This window comes from Leucoraja erinacea, chromosome 26, assembly GCF_028641065.1.
Source record: "Leucoraja erinacea ecotype New England chromosome 26, Leri_hhj_1, whole genome shotgun sequence".
Classification (NCBI taxonomy): domain Eukaryota; kingdom Metazoa; phylum Chordata; class Chondrichthyes; order Rajiformes; family Rajidae; genus Leucoraja; species Leucoraja erinaceus.
In genome coordinates this window covers 10,637,223-10,660,574 of record NC_073402.1, presented here as the reverse complement: position 1 = coordinate 10,660,574, position 23,352 = coordinate 10,637,223, and the positions used below count along the sequence as shown (strand labels likewise).

Below are 23,352 nucleotides of genomic sequence, written 5' to 3'. Positions count from 1 at the left end.
TAAGATTTTTTTAAAAAGCTGACTGACTGCCTACCCCGAGTAATCACTCATGGCACGTGCCTGTTGTTGATGTAACCCAGTCCATTGCACAGACCAGACTCCCTACAATTGACTCCACCATTGACTCCATCTACATGTCATGATTCTAGTGGAATCATGACATTTTAGTGGAATATTCCACTAGGGGCGCCGCATTGAAGGCGCCTCTGCCTACAGTCTGTCCGGATTTTTTCTATCTTTTTTAAATTTTAGTTTGTCTAAACAGTTTGTTTTTGGGACTCTTAGTTTTTCAATGTGGGGAGGGGGGTAGGGTAAGGGGGGGGGGGAACCATTTCCCAGTTGCTTCCTGGCGAGGATGCGGCTATTTCTCCATGTCACGTCCTCGCCCCCCCTCCCTCCTCACGGCCTACCACTGGATTGGAGCGGCCTTTCCTACCGAGGACCGGACCAGAGCTTCGGCAGAGGCGCCTTCAATGCAGCGCCCCTAGTGGAATATTCCACTAAAATGTCATGATTCCACTAGAATCATGACATGTAGATTGAGTCAATGGTGGAGTCAATTGTAGGGAGTCTGGTCTGTGCAATGGACTGGGTTACATCAACAACAACTGGATTCACCGCGGAGCGGGCGCTGCCTACATGGATCGCCGTTTGAAGCTCCGGAGCATTGCGCCTGCTGCTTCAACATCGTGGGAAGCAGCCGGTGGGAAGCCCCCCACACACACACTAACCCCCCCCCTCACACACACCAACCCCCTTGCCCACACACTAACCCCCTTACACACTAACACCCCCACACACGTACTACCCCGCCCCCACACACACACATGATAACACCCCACCACATACACACACTAACCCCCCTCCCCCACATACACTAACCTCCCTCTCCCACACTAACCCCCCCCCCCCCCCCCCACACACAACCCCCCGCCCCCAGATTTGCTGCTAAATGAGATTCCATTGTGATGTACCCATTCCCCCAACGTAACCCATTCCCCAACGCAATAATTCCGTCCCTCATTGTAAACTTTAATAAAAAATGCAATTGCACTAAGATTTAATGTGATCTAGGTGCCACCGACAAGGCCATCTTTTGTTATCCAAAGCTAATCATTGAACTTTGCTGTGCTGGGTTAGGTTGGTAGATTCTTCCCCTGAAGGACATTTGCTGTGAAGGACTCAGTGTTCTGGGATAGAAACACTGTAGCCGGCGGGCATTGTGACATCATAACTGCCTAACTGCCAATGCAGATTTGAAGAAATCCAACTTCTAAATGTCACCTTAAAACTGTTTAATTTCCCCACTACGTCCCTCTCCTTACAACAATGTAAAACACTCTCATAGCTTGTGTATTGGCAGCTTAGATCACATTGTGATGTAATTTTTGGTGTTTGGAATGTTCACTGCAGCGGTTGCCTGAGATCCCATTGTGATTGGAGGACTGTGAGATGCCATTGTGACATCATCACTGGGAGCTGCTGGAAGAGTCTCCCTCGCAAAGGCAGTTATTATTCTCAAAGTTTTGGCTTTTTTTTAACTTTAAATATCAAATGTGAAATGTTACATCAAATCTGAAGGAAACTTATTACATCGACAACGAGAAAAAGCCGAGGTTCTGTAAACATTTTCTTGCTAATGTGCACCGTTTTGGTGAAAATACAATCACACTTAAACACACACACACACACACACACACACACTCACACACACACACTCTCTCACACACACACACACACACACACACACACACACACACGCACACACACACACACACACACACACACATAGAAACAAGACGTGACTTTTATAAGTATATCGATAAGTGTAATATAAATGTAATTAATTGGTACAGTGCATACAAACCTGTAAATTACTAAAATGTGTAGGTAAATGCGTATGAGGTGTATACTTTGATTATTTTAATGCTCTTTGTTAATGCATCTGCAGCTTATAGTGGGTACAATGTAAAAATGAAGTCTTATTTTAAATTGTGTTTCAAAACATTTGGTTTGTTTAATTCAATACCTTTCCTGTAGCACCTCATGAGATGTGTAGAGATGACTACATCATGGCAATGACATGGAAAAGGACTGCAGCTGGAGACCTTGTTTACAGCAAATGCCCTCCTAATGCAACAGGTAATAAGTACATTACAATTCTTAATTTATTTTAATCATGTTAGCTCAGAAGGTATAGACATTTTGGTAAAGTGAGAGAGAAGCAGGCAGATTCAGGTTAACTATCATTAAATCTGTTATAAAATAGTTGAGATTTGTTAGTTGATGGATTGAAATGAGAGTTAGAACCAGACGTTTTGTTTTGACTGCACATTAATTTTAAGCATGATCCTGAATTATTTCCTCCTTTGCTTTAGAAATACAGTTTCCCCCTTTCCCCCCTCCCCCCACATAAAAAAGGTTAGAACTCCAGAACAAAAAACTCAACTAACTGATAAAAAAAAGAGAGAAAAAACAGACAGCTGCAGGCTGGGCAGCTATACCATACAGGACGGCGCCTGTAGGCCTGAAACAAAGAAACATAGAAAATAGGTGCAGGAGGAGGCCATTTGGTCCTTCGAGCCAGCACCGCCATTCATTGTGATCATGGCTAATCATCCACAATCAGTAACCCATGCCTGCCTTCTCTCCATATCCCTTGATTCAGCTAGGCCCTGGAGCTCTAACTTTTTTTTAAATTCATCCTGTGAATTGTCCTCTACTGCCTTCTGTAGCAGAGAATTCCACAAATTGCCAACTCTCTGGGTGAAAACGTTTTTTCACATTAGTTTTAAATGGCCTCCCCTTTATTCTTAGACTGTGACCCTGGTTCTGGACTTCCCCAACAGTGGGAAATGTTTTCCTGCATCTAGCTTGTCTACTCCTTTTATAATTTTATATGTTTCTATAAGATCCTCTATTTCTGTGATTACAAGCCCAGTCTTTCAAATCTTCCTCGTATAACAGTCCTGCCATCCCGGGATTAACCTCGTCCTTCCTCAAATTAGGAGACCAAAACTGCACACAATAATCCAGATGTGGTCTCACCAGGGGCCTGTACAACTGCAGAAGGACCTCTTTACTCCTATATTCAAATCCTCTTGCCAACATGACATTAGTTTTCTTTATTGCCTGCTGTACCTGTATGTTTACTTTTAGTGACTGGTGTACAAGAACCTTATCAAAGGCTATCTGAAATTCCAGATACACTATATCCACTGGCTCTCCTTCATCCATTTTACTTTACACATCCTCGAAAAATTCCAGAAGATTAGTTAAGCAGGATTTCCCTTGGTTGAGAACTAGACAAATGGATCTCTCCATTATGGCTGGCTACAATGTTCTTTTTCATCAAGAAATAAAACCAGGAAACGCTGGAAACATTAAGCAGGTCACCGTTGATAAATTATAGCCAATTATCTGGAGCCTGGGACTAACATTCAAGAGAATTAAGTTTAAACTCTGTCGTGACAGCTGTGGAATTTAAATTCAGATGTGAGCCTGGATTCTTTTTTGAAGCACATCATTAGCAATCATGATCACAAAACTACTGGACTGTCATAAAAAAACATCTGTTTGGCAATGTCCTCTAAGGAGGAATCCTAGATTCTTACATGCAACTCTAAACTCACCAATGAGCTTGACTATGAAAACCCTTCTGAAATGACAGGATGAACTATTCAATTGGAGCAGGACTTGAAACAGGGAAAGCATAAAACTGGACAAATTATCAAGCATTAGCTTAGGCACTGAATTCAGAGATGACAAAGTTGCTTCTGCCTTAATTTACCTTTTAAAGTTCTACAAACAAATATCTGGGAGATAATACAGAAATTGTGTGTGCTGCAAAAAACGAAGGATTTCCCCCTTAGACTCAAGAGGCAACAGCTTGACAAAGTGATTCTCACAAAATCATTCAGCTAAGGAAGATGAGAGCCCATGGTATCAAAGGACAGATACTAGCATGGACAGCAGGCTGGCTGGCAGAAGGCAAAGAGTGGCAATAAATAGTTCCGCAGGGGTCTGTGCTGGGGCCGCTACCCTTCACGTTGTACTTCGTCATTTGGATGAGGGCATTGAAGGCTCTGTGGCCAAGTTTGCAGAAGATACGAAAATAGGTGGAAGGGCAGGTAGTGTAGAGAAAGCAGGGACTGCAGAAGGACTTGGACAGGTTGGGATAGTGGGCAGGGAAGTGGCAGATGGAATATAGTGCAATAAAGAGTGGAGTCATGCATTATGGTAGTAGGAATAAAGGCATAGACTATTTTCTAAATGGGGAGAGAATCCAGAAATCGGAGGTGCAAAGGGATTTGGGAGAGCTGGTGCAGGATTCCCAAAAGGTTAATCTGCAAGTCTAATCGGTTGTAAAGAAGGCAAATGCGAGCATTTATTTATTTCAGAGGGCTAAAATACAAAAACAGGGATGTAATGCTGAGATGGACACAAAATGCTGGAATAACTCAGTGGTACAGGCAGCATCTCTGGAGAGAAGGAATGTGTGACGTTTCGGGTCGAGACCCTTCTTAAGATTGGTGTCAGGGGAGTGGGCGGTATAGAGATAAAATATAGTCAGAGACGGTACGACTGGTGGGAGAACAGGTAAGGGGGAGGGGATGGAGATGCAGAGGTCTCACCTTTGTTCCACTCCGCCCCCACCTCAACGCATTTCGGGTCCACCACGACAGAGCTTTTCCTCCGTCACCTCTGCCTCTGTGCCTTTTTCTATGGGAAGGAGTCCCAATGATGAGTTCTTCTCCCATCTCCATTGGACCCCCTCCTCTTGGACACCCCTGGACGGTCCTCTACCCTCTTTAGACCTTTTTATTTTTAACTGCCGCCATGACATCAACCATCTCAACTTTGCCACTCCCCTTACCTACTCTAACCGCAACCCTCCTGAACGTACAGCCCTCCTCTCGCTCTGCAGCAACCCCGACTTGATAATCAATCCCGCCGACAAGGAAGGTACCGTGGTAGTCTGGCGCGCTGACGCCAGACGACAACTCTCAGACACCTTCTCCTACTTATCCTTGGACCATGCTCCCACAGACAAGCACCAGGCCTTAATATCACACACCCTTTCTGATTTCATTACTTCTGGCTCTCTGCCCTCCAAAGCCTCCAACCTTATCGTTCCCCAGCCCCGCATGGCCCGATTTTATCTTCTCCCCAAAATCCACAAACAGAACTGCCCTGGCAGACCCATTGTTTCTGCTTGTTCATGTCCCACTGAATTTCCATATATCTTGACTCCATCCTCTCCCCCCTGGTCCAATCCCTCCCTTCCTGTGTCTAAGACACCTCACAGGACCTTCGTCTCTTCAATTATTTTTGTTTTCCAGGCCCCCACTACCGCATCTTTAATGTGGGGTAGTGGGCACCTCCATTCCCCACTAGGAAGGTCTGGAAGCCCTTTGTTTCTTCCTTTACCGCAGAACCAGCCAATTTCCATCTACTAACACTCTCCTCCGTCTAGCAGAGCTGGTCCTTATCCTAAACAACTTCTCCGACTCCTCCCACTTCCTCCAAATCCAAGGCGTAGCTATGGGCACTCGCATGGGCCTCAGCTATGCCTGCCTCTTTGTAGGGTATGTCGAACAATCACTGTTCCAGGCGTACACTGGCCCTTTCCCTGAACTCTATCTCCACCACATTGACGACTGCATTGGTGCTAACTCCTGCACCCATGCAGAACTCACTGATTTCATCAATTTCACGACTAATTTCCATCCTGCACTCAAATACATGTGGACTATATCCGAAAGCTGCCTACCGTTTCTAGATGTCACCGTCTCCATCACAGGAGACAGACTATCAATGGACATCTATTACAAACCCACTGACTCCCATAGCTGTCTAGACTACACTTCTTCCCACCCTGCTTCCTGTAAAGACTCTATCCTCTACTCCCAATTTCTCCGTCTATGCTGCATCTGCACCCAGGATGAGGTTTTCCATACCAGGTCATCGGAGATGTCCTCATTGTTTAGGGAACGAGGGTTCCACTCTTCCATTATAGATGAGGCTCTCACTAGAAACTCCTCGATATCCTGCAGCTCCGCTCTTGCTCCCCCTGCCCCCATTCGTAACAACGACACAGTCCCCCTTGTCCTCACCTTCCACCCCATCAGCCGACGCAGAGAGCACATAATGCTCTGACATTTTTACTACCTCCAATGGGATCCTACTATTAGCCACATCTTCCTATCTCCACCCCTTTCTGCTTTCCGCAGAGACCGTTCTCACTGCAACTCCCAGGGGTGGAAATCCCGGGGGGGCAGGGGATGCAGGGGGGACATGTTTCCCCCCCCCCCCCCCCTTGTTTTGAGAGGTTGGGGACGATCCCCCCCCATTTTTTATAATCCCGATTTTAAAACCCGGTGAAATCTCCGCATTCCGCGAGACAGTGGGGGTGGGAATGATGGTAGAGGGCACCGACTAGAGAGACATTGGTCAGCAGGCAATGTGGGCGGGACATGATGATTCAGTGCGATGATTGGAGGAGGGAGGTATCGATCAGAGGCGGAAGTAGCAGGGGGTGGGACTGAGGATAGAGCGCGGTGATTGGTGGAGAGAGACGTTCTGGTGAAGTAAAGAACAGAGCGGAGCTTGAATTGCATGCCCAGGTCAGAGGGTCACAAGCGAAAAACACCCTTGGCATCCCTGGACACAGACCTGCACCTCATCCGCGCCCAGGATCGATCCCGAGTCTCCGGCGCTGGATCATCCCCATCCCCACCCGAGTGTCCCCCACGCCCAGGGGTGGCCAGAGACGTCGGAAGTCCGACGGGTGTGCCCCCAGGCCCACAGCCTGCACAGAGAAGCAGTGCTAAATCTAGTTCAACTATGCCTGTCGTGTCAGGTTAACCTACAGCCCTGCCTGGACTTACGGGAACGACGGCCCAGGTTTAAGGCCTGTGCGGAGAAGCAGCACTATAGCTCCACCGCTCTGGACTGGTGTTCCGTCAGTCCAGGCAGGGCTGTAGGTTAACCCGGCGAGTCAGGCAGAGTTGAGCTGGATTGATCTGAAATTATTGTCCACACGGCCCACGGCTGAAGCCTCGCGTATGTGCGCACGCATGGCCGCCAAGAAATTGTGTGTCCCCTGGTCCCCCCCATGTTTTGATAGCGATTTCTGTGCCTGGCAACTCCCTGATCAACTCGTCCCTACCCACGCAAACCACCCCCACCCCAGGTACTTTCCCCTGCAACAGCAGAAGATGCAATACATGTCCCTTTACCTCCACCCTTAACTCCGTCCAAGGCCCCTACAGTCTTTTCAGGTGAGGCAGAGGGTCACTTGCACCTCCTCCAACCTCATCTAATGTATCCGCTGTTCCAGGTATCGACTTCTGTATATCGGAGAGACCAAGTGCTGGCTTGCAGATCGTTTCGCTGAACACCTCTGCTTAGTCTGCCAAAACCTACCTGATCTTCCGGTTGCTCAACACTTTAACTCCCCCTCCCATTCTCAATCTGACCTTTTTGTCCTGGGTCCATCCATTGTCAGAGTGAGGCCCAGTGCAAATTGGAGGAACAGCACCTCATATTTTGCTTGGGTAGCTTGCAAACCAGCTGTATGAACGTTGTCTTCTCTAACTTCAAGTAGCCCTTGCTTTCCCTCTCTCTCCATCCCCTCCCCCTTCTCAGTTCTCCCACCAGTCATACTGTCTCTGATTACATTTTATCTTTGTACTGCTCATTCCCCTGACATCAGTCTGAAGAAGGGTCTCGACCCGAAACATCACCCATTCCTTTTCTCCAGAGATGCTGTCTGTCCCGCTGAGCTACTCCAGCATTTTGTGTCTACCTTCGGTTTATCTACAGTTCTTTCCTACACATGATGTAATGCTGAGGCCTTATAAGATACTGATCAGGCCCCATTTAGAGTATTGTGAACAATTTTGGGCACCATATCTGAGGAAGGATGTGCTGGCCCTCGAGAGGGTCCAGAGGAGGTTTATAAGAATGAACCCAGGAATTAATGGATGAACGTTTGACTGCACCAGGCCTGCACTTGCTGGAGTTTTACGAATGAGGGAGGACCTTGTTGAAATGTACCGAATAATGAAAGGCTTGTATAGAGTTGATGTGGAGAAGATATTTCCACTAGTGGGACAGTCTAGGACTCGAGGTCACAGCCTCAGAATTAAAGGACATTCCTTTAGGAAGGAGATGAGAAGGGATTTATTTAGTCAGAGTGGTGAATCTGTAGAATTCTTTGCCACAGAAGGCTGTGGAAGTCATCAGTGAATACCTTTAAAGCAGGGATAGATAGATTCTTGATTAGTATGGAGTGTCAGCGGTTATGCAGACAAGACAGGAGAATGGGGTTAGGAGGGAGAGATAGATCAGCCATTGATAGACTTGATGGACCAAATGGCCTATTTCTGCTCCTGTTACTTATGACCTTATGGTGTCAGACTCCTATGTATAGATTACAGCTCTGTCACATTCAAATAATAATGAGGCGCAGTAAGGAAGGAGATTGAGAACCTCATAACTTGGTGCCAAGACAACGACCTCTCCCTCAATGTCAGTAAGACTAAGGAGATTGTCATTGATTTTAGGAATCAAAGCATTGCACACACCACATTGATGGCGCCGAAGCAGAGATGGTCAAAAATTTCTATTCTTAGGAATAAATATCACCAGCAATTTGTCTTGGACCCAGCCACATCGTAGCTATGGCCAAGAAACCGTACCAACGCCTCTACTTCCTTAAAAGGTTTAGGAAGTTCTGCATGTCCCCAACAACCCTCACCAACTTTTACAGATGCGCCATAGAAAACATTTTATCAGGATGCATCACGGCATGGTTTGGGAACATCTCCATCCAAGACCGCAAGAAATTACAGAGAGTTGTGTACATAGACCAGACCATCACGCAAATCAATCTCCCTTCCATTCACTTAATCTGCACCACACCACCTCGGCAAAGCTGTCAGCATAATCAAGGATCAGTCTCACATTGGTCACTCCCTCTTTCCCACTTTCCCATGAGACAATAGGTACAGAAGTCTGAAAACGCATAACTCTATATTAAGGAACAGTTTATTTCCATCTGTTAGCAAGCAATTGAACTGTCCTCTCACCAGCTCGAGTGCAGTCCTGATCCATGTACTTTATTGGAGATCTTTAATCGGACTTTATCTTGCACTAAATGATATACCCTTTATCCTTCATCTGGTACACCGTGGACAGCTTGATTATAATCATGTATAGTCTTTTCATTGACTGTCTAACTCAAAGCAAAATACTTTTCACTGTACCTCGGTACATGTGACAATAATAAACTAAACTAAAAAAACTAAACTAATGTTAGGACTTTAACTTATCACAATACATATTAATCACAAATGTTAAGATCTCCACATCTGCTGGTGGTGTAAATATTGGTGGATGAGTAAGGTGTCAAGAGAAAAAGGCTGCTAAAAGGGATACAGACAAGTAAGCACATTGAAAGATGACAGATGGAGTTTACTCACCTTCTGTCCCCTCTGTCCAACTTCCGGGTTCACCGTTCGCAGGAGTTCCCACGGTACACGCAAGAGTCAGTACGGCTATCGCACTGGCCATTACGTGCATATAATGTTGCAATATTCAACCACAAGTGTACAAGTCACTCTTGGAGAAATTCAAGCTTGTTTGAATTTTCTCCCGAGTCACTAAGCTACACGTGTACCTGCCGTTAGCGCCACGGTGGTCCACGAATGCCGTACGGTTATCGCAAGAGGTTCCCACGATGTTCAACTTTGGTTAACTCTTGCGTCAAGTCGCCCCGTGAAAAAGGGGTTTAACGGGGAAATGTAGGTTAACCGCTTTGGAAGGAAGAATAGCACAACAATATTTAAGTGGTGTGAGTGATAAAAAATGTACTCTGAGAGATGCACACATCCTTGCACAAGAAATCTAATGCTAGTAAGTAGGACACCAATATGAAAACATGAAATGTCGGAAGTACTCAGTAGGTCAGGAAGTACTGGTGGAGAAGGATACAGTTAAGTTTTCAGGTGGATGAATTTGTTATCAGGACCTGCTTTTGGAAAAAGGCACCAAGTATGTAAGAAGGCATATATACCATTACACTTCATTTTAAGGAATTCTTCACTTTAATTCAAAAATGAGAAATAAATTATCTATCAGTACAGAATTTCAGTGCATCACACCAGAAATATTGTGTGCTGTACTTGTCTCCACATTTTGGAAAGAGTATGAATGTTTTCAATGTGATACCTTATGTGTTCACTCCGTTGATTCCCAGGATGAGGAGATTGCCTTGTGAGAAATGTCTGAGGTGACTTCATTGAAACATAACTTTCTGAGGGTAGATTTTGTGGTAAAGAAAACCGTGTGAATGAGACTTGTCCAGGAAATGTGGTCTCAGGTAGAGAGCTCAATCTCTTACTTGCTGAGGAAGTATTTCTAATCTGTGTTTGGAATTCTTTATCTCAGAGAGTTGTGGATGTTGGATAATCAATATATTTAAAGTTTGGACAAAAGCAGAATCAAGCATTATGTGATGTGGCAGGAAAATGAAGTTGAGGCTAAAGATTGCAATGTCAATGTAGGCTTGAAGGACCAGATGACCTGCTGCTCTTTCTTTTGTTATATCCCAGAATTTCCATCTTCTGGATCAGAATTGGCACATCTGCTTCTGATTGAGATGGTGCAATATTTGGAATAAAATAACAGCTTTGAAGAGAGTTGTCCCCAGAATACCCAAAACATGCTCCCACTGTACTTATGTTAAACACTGTAAGCTAACTCAGGTGAAAATACCACACAAATATGAGATAGTCCATTGGTCATAAGTACTACACAACATAAATTTAACCTTTAAAACAATGTCATGCACAATCAAATCCCCTATGCTATGGAGCGCTGCAAGGCTGTTATTTGAATGTTAACTAAGTGTTGTATCTATGTCTTGGAGAACAAATTATAATCAACTGTGCGAACAAATGGAATTGTTTTTAATTTATGAATTTAAAGCTGATGTTTCTTCAAACCATAATTGACAATGCATATTGTTATCTCATTTATAACAGTCCAAAGCAAATTGCACTTTCTCTTTTAATGCTATTATACATTGAATACTAAAGTTTTCTTCCAAATGAAATGCTTAGAGAATTGTTTACACAACAAAACAGAAAGAGTCAGTTGCACCTTTCAAGAAAGATTATAGCATCAAACAACCTTTCCAAATATTTGAACATATCATCTAAACACTAAGAACCATGGAAGTATTTGCTCACTATTTCATTTTAGGTTTGCTGAGGTTGACCTATGTTGATTGCAATCAAATGTTTGCATAGTCTACATTCAATATATAACTACAGTCATATCTCTTATTGTGGCAAATATACATTCTGCAAACAGTTTGGAAGTATATAAATGTCTAACTAAAATATTTGAACTGGATTTTCTGACACATTACAAATAAAATGAAGAAAAACAATGCAAGTGTAAAAATAAGTGTCAATTTCAAAAAAGACATTGACCCTTTGAGTTTCAACCTCCATAGATCTTCTCCAGTTCATCTAAGTAAAAATAAAACAAATTATTAATTGTAACAAAAACAAATGCTGCAACATATTTAACTTCAGAGCAATATTAAACAATCCTTGGGTATAAGGATTGTTTAATGTTGCTCTGAAGTTACATATGTTGTAGCATTTAAATAAAATTGCATTCATTCTTGTTTGACACTGCATTAATGTTAACCTAAAAGGCTAGCTGAAGAGTGAGACATACTGCATCCGTCAACGTAGGTCTCTAACTATTTTACCTTTGCAGTACCAGTCGTGACAACCAGAGTGTTGGCCCTTTAAAGTTTTTCAACATTGCATTTGAAGACAACATTTAAATAATCTTACATCTAAAAGGAGTTTGAGAACACTTGAATGTACAGGGAGGAACACTGTTACTAAATGTTACTTACTTTTATTTCTGTGATGCTTAGGCTCAGCCAGCCGCAGATGTTCATTGAATTCTCGTGGAATTGCATTTTGGGGACCACCAAGTTTTGCCAGATGTGTCTCACATGCTTACAGTCATCTATACGTATCGGTACGTACAAATCACTTCTTTAACATCTTATATCAATGAGAAAGCAAAGGTATTAATAATGCAGAACATTGAGCAGTGCAGTGAGTTAAGTTATGGTATCCTGATCCACAACTCACCAGTCTGCTAGACTGAAAGCTTGCCTACTGAAAGGGTCTTGACATGATTACTAATGCAGTTCTAAAAGGTTCAAAATGACAAACAAACATTGTATGCAAACAGTGAAAATTACTATTGAAAAATAACAAAAAACCCTGTTGTGATAGGGTGAACACTAAACTTACTTTTTGTGAGAAAATATTTTTGTTGCTGTCTACAAGAAGAGAATGAATAGCTGATATTTATACCAGAATATAAATTAAGGAAGATGAATGATGGAAGTTAGAGAGAAGCACAAACAATGCTGGAGCTGTGAGATGCTGAACAGTGCAATCGCTGGAGGTGTAAAATAAAAGAGAATGCTGGTAATACTCAGTTGATCAGGGAGCATCTGTGGAGAGAGAGAAAAAACTGTTCTGATCTGTGGAATTTCATATTGATACTCTTGAACTACCACAAACAAATGTGGGAAGCCTGTATAATCTTACATTGGGCTTTATTGGTTGAGGCGAAAGAAAGTCACAGTGGAAGAAAAAATCCAGTTGTGGTTGGAAGGAGAATTAAAGTGTGAGTGACTGTAGTCTCAGGTTTGCCCTTGCCAATCAAAATGGGGTGTAATATGTTTGGTTACTCCAACATATAGGAGACCGCATCGTGAACACCAGATATAAAACAAAATATATATTGGTATATGTGGGGTGTTTCCTTTCAATGCTCTAAAAGTCTTGCAGTAAATTAATTCCCTCATCATTTTCATTACCAAGTTCCAGACTATCATTCCATCACTGTAACGTACACATCATGTGTAATATTGGTCCAGAGATAATATCTTCATTTAATATGGTCATCCCTTTTGGGTTAATGGTGCTTGGTGCAAAAAGGTACAGAAGAATGGTGTTGAAAAGAAAATCACAAGGCATTTAACATAGGTGAAGACTCGAAGGACTGAAGCGTAGCAAATTTTGACTCTTTGTTTAAGAAAGGGAATAGAGATAACACACAAAATTATACAACTGTGAGACCCATGTCAATGGTACGAGAGCTATTAAAGAGGATACCAGAACAGGATCTACTCCCATTTGGAAGAGACAGGCATAGTTAAGAACAGTCAGCATTAGTCCAGGGGGAGGTCATGTTTTACGAACTTGATTGAATTATTTCAGGAGGTGGCAAAGGTGATCAATGAAGGTAGGGCAGTGGATATTGTTTACATGGATTTTAGTAAGCCATTTAATAATGTTGGTCTTGGTAAGCTGCATTCGAGAGTCTGGTTAAAATGCATGGGATCCACAGTAAATTAGTAATTTGGATTCAGAACTGGCTTAACAATAGAAGAATGTTCTGCTTTCTGTGAGGGTTGTAATGGAAAGGTGTTATTTGGCTGGAGATCGGTGACCAGTGGCGTTCCACTGGGATCTTAACAGGCTGATCGCAAGATTCAGTGTCTGACTTATCTCCAAAGAGAATGCCATGAAGGCGGCCATGGAACTTCTTGAGAAGATTAACTCATCCCTAATTTGAGCATGCTGGCTTTTTACAATATCTCAATCCAAAACTGAGAGCAGTGCCAAGCAGATTTTTGCGTCGATGAACTGTACTCTTATTCCAATAACAGAAGAATGAAAGCTGCAAAAAAGTTTATGAAAATTGAGTGGAACCAAAAGATGCAGGAACATATCTACAATCAAGGTATTAAATACCTACCATTGCTGGAAGCTGAACACATATGAGAATGAAACTCACCATACATATCAACCGATACATCACACCACGGATCATTTGAGCTAATGATGGAGTGTTCCATTGCAAAAGTTTGTTTCTTGAAAGCAGATAGCAACAAACGTTGAAGGTGAAACATGGTAATCTTTAATTGATTTGTCAGACGGGATTGGCGATCTACAATGAGCACAAACGTTGCTCAGTGCTTCTCGGGCACCCACTCACAGAACAAAGGACAGTTAGCACAATTATACATTTTTCTTATCAGTAAAACACTCCTACCAAGTCTGAATATGGCACGACAGAAATATTCTGTAGCCTTTCATAATATAAGGGAAGCTGGGTCCAAATCAAGCTCATCCAATGACAAGTTATTACTTTCCTCTGGAGCATCAGCTATTTTTTTCAATCTTGGCTTCTTTATGGCCTTGGAGAAGCACATGTTAGTACTGCAGGCTGCCATCTTAATGTCTTTATTGAAAAGCCAACCTGTCCTCCATATTATGTTCCATATATTTTACAAAGTCATTCAGACTTGGCATTGAGCCATTCATTTGTTCTACTAGTCCATGCTTTTGTAGAAGAACGACTCCATTTTAGATTTGACTATTAGCTTTGACTAGCTCTTTCACCATGTCACAGGAACAGTTATTGTAGAGGTCTCAGAATAGATAGTGCTGTGGACATAGCTCCAGAGACTCAGGTTCAATCCTGTCCTCAAGTGCTGTCTGCGTTGAGTGTGCATGTTTTGCTTTGACTTCATGCATTTTCCACATGTGATCCAGTTTCCTGCCATATCCCAGTGACATTCTGGTTGATTGTTAACTGATTATTGCAAATGCCTCCCTGCCTCAATGTGCCAATGAATCAGGATGGGATTGATAGGCATGAGAGGAAATAAGGGTAGATTAGGGCTAGGGGTAAATGGTTGCATGGAACTAAATAGGAGAATGGTACCAATTATTTTGTTCTGGAAGCCGACATAGACTTGATGGTTCAAATTACCTCCTCTGTGCATTAACGAAATGTAGGAAATAATCTCTGACAGACTGGGAAGGATTGTTTGAATCAAATATGGAGACTCCATTGGGTTAACCACCAGTCTTGCTCATCATCAGACCCTTTGGAAACCAGTTAATATCATTGCAGGAAAAATATATAATTGGTCCTGTATCTCAAGGACTTGATGCCGAAGTAAAGCACAAAGAGACCACGGTGTTGTTTGGATGTTTTGCATTTCTGTTTGGTGTCTTATTATTAAAGAATAGCTGTAATATATGTGTCTTACATAATGTTAGTCTGTGGACAACAAATGTTCCTCTACGAATAGTTTCATATGACTCTGCTGTTTCGTGGCACAACAGAATGTTGTTTCCAGCAGGAGGTTGTTAGAAAGGAGAAAGTGAGGATGTCCGCTGACACTCTGTAACCTTTCATGCATAATGTACTTTTGTTAATAGTGTAAATTACTGATTATTTCTGGAATTTTAGGAAATAAGTAAGGGAGATACTCCAACAAAATTCATGCAGGCTTCAGATTGCAATCATTAATCTTAGGCTGTTTATGTAGTTGGTATTTGCAATGACCACTTCTATTGATAAAAGCCCAAACCTGAATGAAAAGCCTCATCCCCCATTGTTCTCAGCATAAATCATCAGAATGCCTTTGTTAATGTTTCCCCAGAATTCACTTAAATCCTTTATTGATTTTACGCTAAACAGTAATCTGCTTCAAACATCTATTATTTTCTGTTCATACTTTTTTAAATGTGGTGTTGTCAATCAAGTGTTACTTTTAATGGACAATGGTTTATCATTCCAAATTGATTATCTTTCTGACAAATATTTTATTGACAGAGCATACTGCACCTATCGCATGGACAGAATACAAAGAATTGCGAAATGGGTAACTTAATGGCTCATAACTTTAAAGTGAAGCACACTGCATTTCGGTAACTGAAGGGTCTCCCAGAGCAGATGGGACCTTCATGAGCTAACATAAATTGAATACCGAATAAAACAATAACTATCTATTATCACAAATATTGAGACTAGCATTCACTAAAGCTGAAGACAGATTAATAATCAGTTAAAACTGGGAAAAAGTGCAAACAAAGCATGTATGGACAAGAGCTGTTTTGTTATTTTATCCAAATTCATCCAGTATGGTCTCTACTGTCCCTGGCATGAATCATCCACATGTTTCTTTTGACAAGACTACCTCTAAATCCCATCTTCATAACTTACCAATCTCTAAGTAAATCTTCCCTTCGATGTCACGCTTGCTACGTAAAAACACCTACTAATGTTTGAATAAAGTTAATTGCACATTGTCAGTCTTCCAGTGTAAAAACAGGCCCTTCAGCACAACCTGCCCACATCAGCCAACATGTCACATCGACACTAGTCCCACCAGCCTGCGTTTGACCTATATCTCTTTAAACCTGTCCTGTCCATGTACCTGTTTAAATGTTTCTTAAAAGTTGCGATAGCACCTGTTTCAACTATCTCCTCTGGAAGCTCATCACCCTTTATGTGAAAACGTTATCCGTCAGGTTCCTATTAAACCCCTCACATTAAACCTATGTCCTCTGTTTCTGGATTCCCCTACTCTGGGCAAGAGACTGTGCATTTACCCGATCTATTCCTCTCATGATTTTGTACACTATAAGATCACCCCTCATCCTTCTGCACTCCACCGAAAAGAGTCCTAGCCTGCTCAACCTCTCCCTCTAGCTCAGGACCTTGAGTCCTGGCATTACCCTCGTAGATTCTCTCTGCACCTTCCAACTTGATTACTTCTTTCCTATAACATGGTGCCCAAACCTGAACACAATACTCTAAATGAGGCCTCACCTCACATCTATATACAGTCTAATACAACAGCAACATGACCTCCCAACTTCTGTACTCAATACTCTGACTGAAGTCCAACCTATCTACCTGTGATACCCCTTTCAATGTACTACTTACCTGTACTCCTGGATCCCTCTGCTCTCCAACACTACCCAGAGCCCCATCATTCACCGTGTTGGTCCTGCCCATGTTAGTGCTCCCAAAGTGCAACTCACATTTTTCTGTAATAAATTCCATCAACTGATATAACCAATTTAGTCCCTTTTGCCATTCATTAAAGACATAGCTGGTCTGCAGCCTAGCTATTTTAACTTGTTTTATCCACAAATTCCTTAATAATGTAGACTAACAAATATCTATCCATTCATATTTAAAATTAAGAAATTACAAGGGAGAGGTACAAACCTAATCCTTTACAGATAAATGTATTTTGTCTTTTCACTCTTGAGAGCCATGACTCCAAGTATTAGTGGATTTTTTCTTGTCTGATACTCCCCAGACAACAAGAGGGAATTGAAGGCTTTGTGGCCACGTTTGCAGATGATACGAAGATTGGTGGATGGGCAGGTGATATAGAGAATGGAGGGTCTGCAGACTTAGACAGGTTGGATATGTGTACTGTGAAGTGCCAAATGGAATACAGCGCAGCAAAGTGTGGAGTCATACATTTTGGTAGTAGGAATAAAGCCATAGACTATTTTCTTAACGGGGAGAGAATTCAGAAATTGAAGGTGCAAAGGGACTTGGGAGTGCCGGTGCAAGATTCACAAAAAGTTGATTTTTAAGTCAAATTGGTAGTAAGGATGGTGAATGCAATGCTGGCATCTATTTAGAGAGGGCTAGAATGCAAAAACAAGGATGTAATGCTGAATCTTAATAAGGCATTGGTCCGACCGCTTTTGAAGTATTGTGAGCAGTTTTGGACCCCATATATGAAGAAGAATGTGTTAGCGTTGGAGAGGGTACAGAGGAGGTTTACAAGAATGATCCCAGGAATGATTAGTTTAACATATGATGAGCATTTGAAGGCATTGAACTTGTACTCACTGGAGTTTAGAATGATGAGCTGGCAACCTAATTGAAACTTACTGAATAATGAAAGACTTAGAGAGAGTGAATGTGGAGAAGATGTTTCCACTAGTAGGAGAGTCTTGGACCAGACGCTATAGCCTCAGAATAAAAGGACGTACCTTTAGAAAAGAGAAGAGGAGGAATTTCTTTAGTCAGAGATGGTGAATCTGTGGAATTCATTGCCACAGACGGTTGTGGAGGCCGAGTCAATTAATATTTTTAAGGCAGAAAAGACAGATTCTTGATTCGTAAGGCTGTTAGGGGTTATGGGATGAAGGCTGGAGAATGTGAGTGAAAGGGAAAGATAGATCTGCCATGATCGAATGACTTGATGGGCTGAATGGCCTATTTCTGCTCCTAGAACTTATGAACATGGGAACTCACAGATCTAACAAGGACTTTGTTTAACAGTGGCATAACTTCTACCTCCTCCTATTCTTAATGTAATGCAATGAAAGCCCATATTCCACTAGCTTCATGACTATTTTCCATGCTTCCAAAAGATTCGAATGATACTTATAGAGACTTGAGACTTGAAAAGTCCAAGATTGTGCCAGAAAGTGGTGACTTTTTGATGCTGTTCCGGAAGAGGATTGACTGTTAGCCACTACAATCATTCACTTTTTAACTTGTGTATGATTGTAATCATGTATAGTAAATTTGACTGGATAGCACTGGAAACAAAGCTTCTCACGATCTCATGGTGCACATGATATTAATAAACTAAACAATGTATCTCTATGTTTCTTTGACCTAAACTGCTTTAACTTTTCACTATTTAAAAAGGAATTTAGTTTAGCCTTTGTAAGTTCAAAGATGATGTCATATTTCTTCATATTGAAGTACTTTGGCCACATTTTAATCTATTAACATTTGTTTGTAGAAACAAGGATCTGCAGATGCTGGTGTACAAAAAAAGACAAGAGTGCTGGAATAACTCAGTGGGACACTCGCTCAGTTACTCCAGGACTTTGTGTCTTTCAACATTTGTTGTAGTTTAATGTTTCCTTGAACATTTTCTTTGTTCATTGGAAAATATGGATATGCATTATTTTGTCCCATTACCTAGCTCAGTTAAAGATACAATGAATAGCTGTACCCCCTCCCAACACACATTGATTGTTGCAAGTTATCTCCTGCCAATATGAATAATTCCTCGTAACTCATTTCCTGCCTCAGTCAATTTCCTGACCAGATTAATAATTTATCTTTAATTTCACTAGCTCTGAATTTAGTAACAATCTCTTATAGGGGAATTTCATCCACTTCCAAATGCAATACATTTATGGACATCCCAACGCCTGATATTTTAGTCACTTCTTTCCAAGAAAATAAGCTTTGCATCTTATGTTCAATCTCTAGATATAAATCAGTACTTTACTGGCATTTAATGTCAAGTTAACATGTTTATAATTTCTCATCTCCCTATCTCACCTTTCATAATTGGTGGAGTGATGTGCATCAGCATGGAATCCAGAATTAAAAACAATCCTTTAATATTCTGGATTAAAATAATCAGGTTCAGGGGATTTATCACAGTTCTGCATGTTGTGCCCCTTTGGCTGCAAATAGCCTCTCCACATGCATGTTTGCTAGTTCCTTTCTCATGCCATCAGAATACGCCTCCCCCATCTTATAACTTTAACTCATGGAGTTGTCCTATCTTATATTATTTGTTTCCCTAATTTTCATGGATATACTGTATATTGTGTATAACTGGGGCCCAAGCACTGCTATACCCAAGGAATTACCATCTGCCAAACCTGAAAAGACTATTTTATTCTTATTCTATGTTTTCCACCTGTCAACCAGTTTCAATGGCACTCAACTGCATTTCAATTTTCCACATGAACCTCGCATTGTGCATAAAAATCTTCTGAAATTTCCAATGCACCTTTACTAATTCTCCCTTATCTATTCTGGCAGTTGCATTATGAAAAGACTCCAGTAGATTTGTCAGATGGGTTTCCCCCTTCATCAATCCATGTTGACTTTGTTTTACACTGATAATATTTTCTATGAGTCTGTCTTACAGTATGCATTTGGAGGTCTTAGTCTTTTTTTATGTGCGGGGGGGTGGGGGGTGGGGCGGAGGAGGGGGGGAAACTATTTCCCAGTCACTTCCTGGTCGAGGATTCGTCTTTCTCCGAGTCGCATCTTTCTCTGTGTCGCATCTTCGCTCCCCCTCGCTGCCTACCATCTGGATTGGTGCAACCTTTCCTACCGGAGACCGGCCAGAGTTTCAGCCGTGGCGCAGCACTGGATTCCATCGCGGAGTGCGACGATGCCTTACCGGAGATCGCCGTGTTGAAGCTCCGGAGTGTTGGGCCTGCTGCTTTAACACGTGGAGCTGTGGTTTGCGGAGCTTCTAGCCATGGGCGGCGCTGACTTTAACATCGCGGAGTCCTGGGATCTTTTGCCGAGAGTTGCCAGTGTTGGAGCTCCGCCCAGCTCGGCCTGTGGACTTTGGAAGCCGCGGTCTCTGGTAGGAAGTGGCCGATTCGGAAACTCCAAGCCTCTGAGTGTGTTCTACCATTACAGTTTCCCATCTACTGATGTCAGATGAGCTACTCCAGTTTCCATTTTTTTTCTTCTTTTTTAAATAGTTGATTTAAATAGTCTCTGCAATCTATGGAATCTATGGAATCCTTCCATAATGTAGTGAATTTTGTAATATGACAACTACTACATCCACTAATTTGCATGGTTACCATTTTATATTTTGGGGTGCAGAGATGACATTTGTATAATATCTTCCATTGGTCAACATGGAACTGCAAATCATTCATGCAAGTGTGTTTTATATTCTCTTAGGACACATTGACTATTCAGTTCAAAATTCCATGCTACTTTATTCCACAAAGCAAGATTTGCTTAACTATTCATTTGCCATGATAAATGTGAGGAATAACACCAATGATGTGTAGAAATATTATAAACAGAGCCATATCATCTTTATTTACACCATCAAATAAGACCCTATAAGAATGAAGATAAAAGGAGTGCTGAACTCAGCGGTTCAGACAGCATCTCTGGAGAACATGGATAGGGGACGTTTCTACTCGGGACCCCTAAGACTGAAGATGTACTTTTCAGAGAGCTGGACATTTATGATGGCTTAACCCTATTCCTGTCCTCCATCCTTATACTTTGAATTGTCCTCTACAATGATAACCAATCGTGATTTATTTACCTGCAGGGTGTTGTGCATTTGGTAAGCCACATCATAAATTGTTTATGGACTGAGATGATAAATAATATTGAACAGATAAACGAGAGTTGATGAAATGAATAGGAAGTGACAACTGAGTGCTGCATACACCCCAGCGGTATGAACATTGACTTCTCTAACTTCAGATAGCCCTTGCTTTCCCTCTTCATCCCCTCCCCTTTCCCACTTCTCCCACTAGTCTTACTGTCTCCGACTACATTCTATGTTTGTCCTGCACACTCCCCTGACATCAGTCTGAAGAAGGGTCTCGACCCAAAACGTCACCCATTTCCTCTCTACAGAGATGCTGCCTGACCCGCTGAGTTACTCCAGCATTTTGTGTCTGGCCGCGTACATCTCATTGTATGCGAGCTCACCTTGGATCCCAGGTGCCTCAATCTTCAGGATTTTCTAAAGTTTATTTGTGATTTGCTCTAAGAATTTGGTTTGTGATTTGCTTCAACCCACCCATCCTCTCTTTGTTTGGCCTCACAATACAACTTTAAATCCCCAACAACCCTTAGAATCTGATTGAGAATCTGACATTCTACTCCAGAACATTGTTACCTGACTGACATCTGGTGCTTCATCTTTCGATGGCTTCATAGAAACATAGAAAATAGGTGCAGGAGGAGGCCATTTGGTCCTCGAGCCAGCACCGCCACTCATTGTGATCATGGCTGATCGTCCTCTATCAATAACCCATGCCTGCCTTCTCCCCATATCCCTTGACTCCACTAGCCCCTAGAGCTCTATCTAACTCTCTCTTAAATCCATCCAGTGACTTGGCCTCCACTGCCCTCTGTGGCAGGGAATTCCAGAAATTCAAAACTCTCTGGGTGAAAACATTCTCACCTTAGTCTTAAATGACCTCCCCTTTATTCTAAGACTGTGGCCCCTGGTTCTGGACTCGCCCAACATTGGGAACATTGTTCCTGCATCTAGCTTGTCCAGTCCTTTTATAATTTTATATGTTTCTATTAGATCCCCCCTCCTAAACCCCAGTGAATACAAGCCTAGTCTTTTCAATCTTTCCTCATATGACAGTCCCGCCGTCCCAGGGATCAATCTAGTGAACTTACGCTGCACTGCCTCAATCACAAGGATGTCTTTCCTCAAATTAGGAGACCAAAACTGTACACAATACTCCAGATGTGGTTTCACCAGAGCCCTATACAACTGCAGAAGAACTTCAATATCCTTTATCCAATATCGTTTATCTTGAACTTTCCATTTCTACCAACATTGACCTCCCTTTTGATATGCAGATGACCACTGAATCCAGGTCTGAACATCTCTACCACACTCCCCATGTCTTACAACCCCATGCATTCTTCCTCTCCTTTAACCAAGATGTACTCAATCTAAGAAAGGAAAGGCCAAGATCTGCAAGGCGTGTTTGATTGAACATGTCTGGAATCTCCTTTGTGAGAAAATTGTGATCCAATGAGGAACTGTCTCGCAGCACCAGCCTATTGGCCTTGCTCAGTGTTGTGAGATAGCCTGAAAATGTGTATGAGCTTGCATGAAATGCAAAAGAGTTTTTGATAAATTATTTAATAAACTTTCGAGCACTAAACATCTAACATATGTTAATTGTAATTGCATTGAATAAATATGCAAAATGTAATGGATTTTATACTATTCCATTATTTTTTTAAATGATAAGATGTGATATTTCTGCTTTAGCTGAATCTTTTATGTATGTATATTTAAAATTTTATTTTGTGCTGCTTTGCTGGGTTTGCAAAAGTCATTGCCTGCTCAGCCAGTTGGACTATATCACTGCTCCTGGCCACCTTCAAAATGATACCGTGAAACCATCTACGCATCTCCAAAATGCTTCATTGTGGGACAAAAGGCCATCAACCAAAGGTTTAGATGTATCATTGTTAAATGCACAGGGGGTGGTTGTTAGTGGAGTGGCAATTACTAAGGAGAAGGTACTAAGGAAACTGAAACGTCTGAGGGTGGATAGGTCACCTGGACCGGATGGAATGCACCCCAGGGTTCTGAAGGAGGTGACCATAGAGATTGTGGAGGCAATAGTTGTAATATTTCAAGAATAACTAGAGTTAGGAGTGGTTCCTGAAGATTGAAAAATTGTGAATATCATACCGCTGTACAAAAAGGGAGCAAAGCAGAGGAGCATAAGCTAGAGGCCGGTTAGCCTGACTTCGGAGGTTGGTTAGATTTTAGAGTCAATTATAAAGGATGAGGTTACGTAGTACTTGGAAGTTCATGACAAAATAGGCCGAAGTCAGTATGGTTTTGTGAAGGGAAGTTCGTGTCTGACAAATCTGCTGGAGTTCGTTGAGGAAGTTAAT

The 23,352-nt window shown here is 42.1% G+C and overlaps 1 protein-coding gene across 5 annotated transcripts in view; it reads left to right on the top strand.

Moving 5' to 3' along the window:
- The window catches only part of LOC129709656 (adhesion G protein-coupled receptor B2-like), a 545,832-nt gene that overhangs the window by 257,164 nt on the left and 265,316 nt on the right, over positions 1–23,352 (top strand). For all 5 annotated transcript variants that reach the window (XM_055656140.1, XM_055656141.1, XM_055656145.1 and 2 more), the window contains 2 exons: positions 2,041–2,142; positions 11,966–12,072. In XM_055656140.1, coding sequence (XP_055512115.1) covers positions 2,041–2,142; positions 11,966–12,072 — 209 coding nt within the window. The remainder of the gene's footprint in view (positions 1–2,040; positions 2,143–11,965; positions 12,073–23,352) is intronic.